Source organism: Lynx canadensis, chromosome E1 (assembly GCF_007474595.2).
Source record: "Lynx canadensis isolate LIC74 chromosome E1, mLynCan4.pri.v2, whole genome shotgun sequence".
NCBI lineage: Eukaryota > Metazoa > Chordata > Mammalia > Carnivora > Felidae > Lynx > Lynx canadensis.
In genome coordinates this window covers 13,260,274-13,269,661 of record NC_044316.2, presented here as the reverse complement: position 1 = coordinate 13,269,661, position 9,388 = coordinate 13,260,274, and the positions used below count along the sequence as shown (strand labels likewise).

The 9,388-nt window shown below is 40.8% G+C and overlaps 1 protein-coding gene and 1 pseudogene across 1 annotated transcript; one reads left to right on the top strand and one right to left on the bottom strand.

Moving 5' to 3' along the window:
• The first annotated feature begins 298 nt into the window (after positions 1 to 298).
• On the top strand, positions 299 to 1,246 carry LOC115500927 (putative olfactory receptor 3A4). Its single transcript, XM_030295694.1, has one exon. The coding sequence runs from the start codon at positions 299 to 301 to the stop codon at positions 1,244 to 1,246; it is 948 nt and encodes a 315-aa protein (XP_030151554.1).
• Positions 1,247 to 3,928: 2,682 nt separating this feature from the next.
• LOC115501352 lies at positions 3,929 to 4,660 on the bottom strand (annotated as a pseudogene).
• Between the last annotated feature and the right edge of the window lie 4,728 nt (positions 4,661 to 9,388).

Sequence of the window (9,388 nt, the reverse complement as noted above, 5' to 3'; positions counted from 1 at the left end):
AAAACATCTCTCCCTTTAACTTTCAAATATTACATTTGTTCCCCATTTTATGTCCATTCATTTAGTTCTGTTTGAGTCTCTCCAGTGCTACTGTTCTTACCCACTAAGTGTCAGGTTTATCAAGTCTTTTCTTATTATGTCACAATCTTTAACTCTGTTAAATTTTATGTGTCCTTGCATCCTGGCCCTCTCTGGGACATTGCTACACTTGGTGGTTTCTATCAGGATCTCATTCTCCTTTCACCACCATTGGCACCTCCTAGTTTTTGCTCAGTTCTGCTGCTGGTGGAAGAAAGCCATGGATCTGGGAGCCTCAGGAAATGATTCTGTTGTCACTGAGTTTGTCCTGCTGGGTCTGTCAGAGACCCCAGCTCTGCAGCCCATCCTCTTCACCGTCTTCCTTCTCGCTTATGTAGCTACTCTTGGGGGCAACCTCAGCATCCTGGCTGCCATCCTCACCGAACCCAAACTCCACACCCCCATGTACTTCTTCCTGGGGAACTTGTCCCTGCTGGATGTCGGGTGCATCAGTGTCACTGTCCCTGCCATGCTGAGACGCTTCATGTCCAATAACAGAAGCATTCCCTACGGGGCCTGCTTCTCACAGCTCTTCTGTTTCCACCTCCTGGCAGGGGCGGACTGCTTCCTGCTGACAGTCATGGCCTATGACCGCTACCTGGCCATCTGCCAGCCCCTCACCTACAGCACCCTCATGAGCTGGGGAATTCAGCAAGCGCTAGTGGGCATGTCATGGGCCTTTTTCTTCACCAACGCACTGACCCAAACTGTTGCCTTATCTACTCTTGACTTCTGTGGCCCCCATGTGATCAATCACTTCTACTGTGACCTCCCACAGCTCTTCCAGCTCTCCTGCTCCAGCACCCAGCTCAATGAGCTGCTGCTCTTTGTAGCAGCAGCCTTCATGGGTGTGGCCCCACTGGTCCTCATCACTGTGTCCTATGCACACGTGGCAGCCGCAGTCCTGCGAATCCGCTCTGCTGAGGGCAGGAAGAAAGCCTTCTCCACGTGTGGCTCCCACCTCACGGTTGTCAGCGTATTCTATGGGACAGGCGTCTTCAGCTACATGAGGCTGGGCTCAGTGGAGGCTTCGGACAAAGACAAAGGGATTGGCATCCTCAACACTGTCATCAGCCCCATGCTGAACCCACTCATCTACAGTCTCCGGAACCCTGATGTGCAGGGCGCCCTGCAGCGGGTGTTCACAGGAAGACGGCCTCCAGAGTGAGATCCCTTCCTCTGGCCTTTATGAATGTCACGCTTACTGCTTCCAAAAGGTATTGTGATTAGTGCAGATGAGAAGTGAGTATGATGAAGTGGGGTTGGAGACTGGCTTAGGAAGGAAAATACAATAAAAATGATAATGGCTATCACTTATTTTATGGTACATGACAGGCCGTCTTCTCAGTGACTGACATCTACTAACTCATTTAATCCTCATAATAACCTTATGAGGTAGATGTAGATTTACAGTTGCCGATTAGGAAATTGAACCTTAGAGAGGTTGAGTAACTTGCCCAAAGTCACACAGCAAATCAACACCAGAGCTGGGATTTGAACCCAGGCAGGCTACATCTGTAAGTACTGCATCTCATTTCGACGAGGAAGGGTATCTATAAGGTGTGGGGAGGGGGACGGGAACTGGGCAACAAAAAGAATGAAAAAGAAAAGGAAAATCAATATTAGAGGGAAAACATTATTTAAACAAAACAGAAATACGAATTAAGGGATTTTTGTGCCTTTGACAAATTTACACTTTGTTCCAGAGCAGCTAGTAGAGGTTAAAGGGATTGCTGGAGGCCAATTGCAACAAATAAATCAACAAAAAGGAAACAAGTGTTAAAACCAAGCCTGAGGTGTCTTTAGGCCTAAAATGAGTCTTTTGCAGGCAACATACCGATGGGTCTTGTTTGTTTTTTATCCATTCTGAAGCCCTGTATCTTTCAACTGGAGCATTTAGTCCCTTTACATTCAAAGTAATTATTGATATGTACTTACTGCCATGTTATTACTTGTCTTGTGGTTATTTCTGAAGATTTTCTCTGATCCTTTCTTGTCTTTATTGCATGTTTTGCCTATTTTCTTTAGCGATATATTTGGTTTTCTTTCTCTTTATTATTTGCATGTTTGTTAGTGGTTTTTAATATGTGGTTAGCTTTGGGTTTGTATATAACCTCATCTGCATATAGCAGTCTATATTAAGGTGGTGGCCATTTAAGCTTGAACCCATTCTTTTCTCCTCTCCTCCCCATGTTTAAACATGTGTTACTATATTTTATATCCCTTTTTTATTACTTCCTTGACTGATTTTTTAACAGAAACGTTCATTTTCACTGCTTTTGTGTTTCCTACTTTTATACTTCCACTCAAAGAGTTCCCTTTGATATTTCTTCCAAGGCTGGTTTAGTCATCATAAGCTCCTTTAATTTTTGTTTTTCTGGGAAACTCTATCTCTCCTCCCATTCTGAATGATAGTCTTATTGGATAGAATATTCTTGGCTTCAGATTTTTCCCATTAATCACTGTGGCGCGCGTCTGCATGTGTGTGTGTGTGTGTGTGTGTGTGTGTGTGCATGCGCGCACAGGCACATGTGTGTACACATTTAGTTTTATTGTAACAAAACAACTTGTACACTTTTAAAGTTTAAAACCAAGCATCATCTTTCCTTTCCGGTGAAACAAAAGGAAAATTTAAAAATAAACAGGAACAAAATTACAATGGACAATGGCAATTCCCAATAAGATCCCATAGGTTCTTCTGATTCTCCTATCGAGCGGCAGTGTTCAAGTCATCATTAGGAGGGTATTTTATTTTAAAGGTGTCATCTTGAACCGCTAGGATGTCCATTAAACATCCTGATTAAACATGCCAAAGCCATGTTGTCAAAATGCCCTCTTAACCCACCCAAACATTTCAATTTTTTTTTCAACGTTTATTTATTTTTGGGACAGAGAGAGACAGAGCATGAACGGGGGAGGGGCAGAGAGAGAGGGAGACACAGAATCGGAAACAGGCTCCAGGCTCTGAGCCATCAGCCCAGAGCCCGACGCGGGGCTCGAACTCCCGGACCGCGAGATCGTGACCTGGCTGAAGTCGGACGCTTAACCGACTGCGCCACCCAGGCGCCCCCCACCCAAACATTTCAAACCCACTCCTTGCTGATCTTCGGTAGCCCCATTTTTTTAAAGTCCCCCCCCCACCTTTTTTAAACAAGAGAAAGCAGACAGATATATCTTGGTCAATGCTAATTGTCCATATTCACGTACAGACAGTGTTATCTCTGAGCCCAATAGTGAGAGAAAGGAGGGAAAAAGCTAAATTCCATGCATTACTACACAGCAGGGTAACACCCTCCAGTTTCCGGCATAGCTAAGGGAGCAGCTTTTTCTTTTTTCCCACAGAACATGGTGGGGTTGATTCCATAAAGGTTTTGTTGAGACAGGAAGGGATAAAAATAATTTGGAACAGAAAGGGGTAGAGTTTCTTTCCCTACTCTATTCTGTTCATGGTATTTTCCCCCAAAGTAAGTTGAGAACCGTGGTATAAAGGCAGAGAATAGAGACTTTTAAAAACAGGGCGAATGAGGGGCGCCTGGGTGGCGCAGTCGGTTAAGCGTCCGACTTCAGCCAGGTCACGATCTCGCGGTCCGTGGGTTCGAGCCCCGCGTCAGGCTCTGGGCTGATGGCTCGGAGCCTGGAGCCTGTTTCCGATTCTGTGTCTCCCTCTCTCTCTGCCCCTCCCCCGTTCATGCTCTGTCTCTCTCTGTCCCAAAAATAAATAAACATTGAAAAAAAAATTTTTTTTTAAAAAAAAACAGGGCGAATGAGCCACAAGGAAAGGGGAAAAAAAGATTACAACTTGCTCCAAGGGACCGGAGAAAATTAAAAATGGAAGTTTGGGATCCATCAGTTAGTCCTCTTTTCCTTCATCTTCCTCCTCCTCCTCCTCCTTCTCTCCCTCCTCTATCATCCATATCAGGAACCAAGTAGTACTACAATGGATTTGGCCAAATATCATCTTCGATGACCTCTCCTAACTCATCTGAGTCAGAATGGTTAGCAAACAGGTGAAGAAGCTTTCTGCTTCCTCATGCTGTCTCTTCCCGAAGGCTTTGTTCTGCATTTGACTTGAATGTTTCATCAAATCCTTTCCAGATTTCCATTTGATTTTAATGGACTTCGAAGATGGATCACAATTCTCACTCAGATGAAATTCTTTGGAGAGAACTTTATTTTCAAAGTAAGGGTTTTCATCAAAATAAAAATCTATTCTGTAACCTGATTTAATATCTTCAAATTTTGTCACTTCAACTCTTGTCAAATAATGCAGCACCTCTTCATCCTCCTCCTCAAGCTGTGCAGACACCTGTGGATGATTGACAAATGTTACCTCAAAATTTGGGCTTTATGGTGATCAATTCTGACCTCTTCTGAAAAAATGGTTGGTGGAGTTTGTTATATTTCTGTTCTACTTTCAAAATCTCCTCACTGACTTCTTCATTAAGTCTACGTCATTTTGTACTTCATCAAGATGTTCAATTGCTTCTTGCTGCTCTTTATCTCCCATTGGAGAGGTCAATGTCTCCTTTGACTTGGGGGCAGGAGGCAGTTTCTTCATTTGAGGTGGGAGTGAAGCTGGCATTTAGGGCCATGCTGTGAGGAAAGTCCACAAAATAAGGGCAGACGTATGTCTGGAAGAAACTCCAACTACTCTCCCATTCAGCACTTTGAATATATTATGCCACTCCTTTCTGTCTTGCAGAGTTTCTCTTGAAAAATATCCCAGTAGACTTATGAATTTTCCCTTCTAAGTTATTGATTTCTTTTGTCTTGCTGCTTATACGATTTTTTTCTTTATGACTCTATTTTGCAAATTTGATTACAATATGTCTTGGTGGAGGTCTGCTTTTGCTGATTTTGATGGGAGTTCCCTGTGCCACCTAGATCTGGATATCTATTTCCTTCCACATATTAGGGAAGTTTTCAGCTATTTTTTCTTCAAATAAATTTTCTGTCCCCCTTTCTCTCTCTTCTTCTGGGACTCCTATAATATGAATATTATTATATGTTTGATGGGATCACTGAGTTCTCTACATCCATTCTAGTTTTATGTAATTCCTTTGTCTCTCTCTTTTTTAGCTTGGTTACTTTCCATTCCTCTTTTAGCTCATTAATTCACCCCTCTGTTTCATACTGCTGTTCATTCCATCAAGTGTGTTTCTCATTTCATTTATCGAGCCCTTTATCTCTGCTATGTTATTCCTTTTTCTGTGTTAAGGGCCTAACTCATGTTTTCCATTCTTTTTGCAAGTCCAGAGAGTATCCTTATAATCATTGTTTTAAATTCTCTATCAAGCTTATTACTTGTATCTGCTTCACTTAGATCTCTGGCCATGGCCTTGTCCTGTTCTTTCGTTTGGGATAAATTTCTCTGTATCCTCATTTTGTCTGCTTCTCTGTGTAGGAAAGTCAGATATATCTTCTGCTCTTGAAAGTTAGTGACTTTATGAAGAAGAGGTCCTGGAGTACCCTGCAGTGCAATGTCTTCTGTTCACCAGAACCTAACCTGACGCTTGTCAACACAAAATGAACAAACCTTGTACAATTTCTAAAAAAAAAAAAAAAAAAAAAAAAAAAAAGGAATAGAGTTTTATTCAAGCCCAAGTGAAGACAGCTGCCTGGGATATACAATCTTCATGGAGAAGAAAGTGCTTTGGAAAAGGAATGTTTAATCCAGGGTTATATATGGTTTTGTTATAGCAAGAGTTACAATAATTATTATGAAGGACATTTCAGAAAACTACTAACTTTATTTTATGCTTTTAGTATGTGCAAGGTTGCAGGCTTCAGCAATATGGGAATGGAATTTAGGGAGATTTTTACTCTTCTCTTTAGTTTGTAATATTTATTTTAGGTTATTTGCTAGTGAAGTAGATGAACAATGTGTGCTCAGAGCAGAAAGATTGCCATGCTTTGAAGTTTGGTGAAGGCATTATGACCTTGGTAAAAGTATAGCTTCCCTGGGAGCCCAGGAGCAGCACCCAAAAACGTTAAAAGTTGAAAATGTCTTTTATCATTCCCCCCTTTTATTTATTTATTTTTTTTTATTTTTTTTTTAATTTTTTTTTTTATTTTTAAAAAAAAAATTTTTTTTCAACGTTTATTTATTTTTGGGACAGAGAGAGACAGAGCATGAATGGGGAGGGGCAGAGAGAGAGGGAGACACAGAATCGGAAACAGGCTCCAGGCTCTGAGCCGTCAGCCCAGAGCCTGACGCGGGGCTCGAACTCACGGACCGCGAGATCGTGACCTGGCTAAAGTCGGACGCTTAACCGACTGCGCCACCCAGGCGCCCCTCATTCCCCCCTTTTAATCAATAATCTGTCCTCAGAAAGCAGTGATGATCGACCTTATGTTATGTCCCTTGATGCCAGGGTGACTGGTTTGTCTGCTGTTCGTCCATCAAGTCCCTCATTTGCTAGGCGTGAACACACACACACACACACATACACACACAGAGTTCCTTGTTGGGGGGAATTTATTGTAACATAAATGGTGGGAAGCTTAAAAGTGGTATATGTTGTTTATTAAGTCCAACTGATGAGCAAAGCACATGTGCTTGGCTGAGACTGTCTAGTTTTACATTTGATATAACATTTATAACAATGATATATGGACAGTAAAATAATTCCAAAAAGTACATTTTGAAGAAACCAATGTGATATTTGAACAGACTGACACAGAAGAAAAAGTCCAAAGAATCCTTTACGTACATCTTGGCAAGTAAAAGGGTAGGGAAATTTATGATTATTTATGAGGAAAGATGGAGCATGCACATTGAACAAACCTAACATATATCCCCATGTTTCCTTGGGGTGGAGACTTAACATCAGAAGGAGACAAAATTCAGTCCCTGGCATCAGGAAGTTTTCTTAGGATAAGGAGAAGGGGTCATGGGCATGCTCTAAGAACTGGCATAAACTGGATGGGGTCTTAGGCTTGTTGTCTCTGGTAAGGCACGCACCTGTGCCAAGCCTTGCTTGTTCATAGGCTGTAATCACATCAATTGACCTTGAGTCCAGGCTTCTGCAGAGACAGCTCGTGAGTCTTTTCCTGAGATCTGAAAAACACAACAGTTGACTGGGGGAAATCGTTATCTGAAAAACAAGTTTTAAACTTTTTGTTAGTTTTAACATCCTTAACCCTATAGGGCACGGTTTCAATTCCCCTGAGTTATGATCATCCCTTAATCTTGAAGAATTGGAATGATGACCAATTTGGCTACTTCTTTGTTTCTTCAGGTGAGGCAGGTTTTGCATAAAGAGCAGTTTCTGAAAATCTTTGCTGTACTATACCTATGTGCTGGGCTAAGCAGAAGTTTTAAAGGCCACAGCAGCAAGGGAAATAGAAGCAACATACAGTCAAATATGCTAAGTTTTTTTCCTGTTATAATTTCCTGTAGTCAATCCTTCATTCCATTTCTTTGGAACATGGGTGGCAGTCCCCCTTCTGTAACTCCTTCAAGCTGAATTAAGGCATAGTAGGGGCCTTGGAATGGAAGGATTTGACATGGTACTGGAGGGACCCAGTGGCCCCTTGTGCCAATGGAGGGGAACTATCAGAGAGAGTTCCTCATCTGAGAACTTGGATATTTTCCTACATAGTTTGGTACTACATGACATCGTTCATTTTATCCCCAAACACATTTTAAGGAAAAATAACAATATAGTTAAGCCCATCATCCCCTCTAAATGCTGTATCAATGGGTATCCAATAGAATAGATCAGTAAATCAGTCCCAGCCACCTTGGAAAGGGGGTGGTGGTGGTGGTCAAGAGCTTCTAATAGCCAAGTGGCTTGCTGCTTGATTTTATCTCTATGGGTTTTTATTTCCCATAAGGAGTCAATATATGTGGTGTTAGCAAGTGGTGTTAGCCACCATATAGACTCTGTCTTAGTTAGCAAGTGATCAGGTCATTAATAACCGGGTTGTGTTTTTTTTTTGGAAATAAAAGAAAAATATAAGTTAATGGTTGGAGCAAATTATAAACGCGGCGTCGGAGTCCCTAGTGATGCCAGTGTGAGAAGATTTTTAGATGTCAGACTTGAAGCATCCCCAGATGTAGGGGGAGCAGGCAGTGGCAATCTGATGGATTTTATAGTGCAAATGTCTCTGGTGATCCTTTTGAGTGGCCCATAGAGTAACAGGCACAGTGATTGTATATGATCTATTGTGGCAATCTTTCTGAAGTTTACCTCAAGTTGTCTGGCTTTGGTCTGCAGGGCTGGTAAGGCAGCTGGGAACTCCATAAGCAAGGTATCAGGCTGACATTTCTAAGGGACTCTACTGGCTATAAAGTCAACCTTAATTCCTTAAAGCCATCTGGTCTTATCTGAGTCTGTACATGTCTCTTTCAAATACGATGTTCCAGTCAAAGCCTTGGTAATATAACCAATGTTTCCAATGGTGTTCTGTTAAAGGAGAACAGATTTTTATTGAATTTATGTAAATAATTATAATCACCATGAAGGAAAGAATACTCATTGAGAGTTTTGAATTCTGGAGGGTTCAGGCAGGGAGAAAAGAGAAATGCTTCAATTTGTTCATAAAGGAATCTCTATCAAATTTTTGTAAGTCATAGATAACCTAAGAGAAAAAGTTTCCTTGAATCTGAAGAGCAAGCATTAGAGAATCAGCTAAGCATTAGAGAATCAAACAAGAGTCATAAAACAAAACTGTAATCATTTTCCTTAATTCACTTAGTCCCATGTTATTAATTTTTGTTTTGCTTGAATGTAGTTTTCCCATTAGTTTTGGAAATCCTTACTCAGTTTAGTTTTATGATCTTAAAGATATCAGAAACCTGTATTTGTCAAAATTCCTTTTCATGAATCTCTTTGAAGTTGAAACATATTTTGTAAGAGCATCAGAACAATAACTGTAAATGACAAAAGATTCAAAAATGGACATGGTTTTATGAGACTCTGATGAGAGGTCATTACAATGCAGTTGACAAGGAAATTTGGTTATTTTTGTGACACATAATGTTTTAATAATTAGAATTTTAAGTGATGACATTATACCAGGAAATATTCAAACCTTAGGAATTTTATATGGCTTTGGAACAGTTATAACATTTACCCACAAAGATAACCTAAGAGAAGTTACAATCAGTTGTTTGACAATGCTTCCCACGTGACTTAACATACCAAATAAACAAGCCTATTTAGTCAAAAAGACTTCATGTAGTATTTGAATTTCTGGGAAGTTTGTTTAAAAAAAACTTAGAAAGTTTTAAAAGCATGTGCCTATATAAGATGTTAGATTATTATAAAACCTAATATTTAATTACTGTTTGACCAAAAGGGCC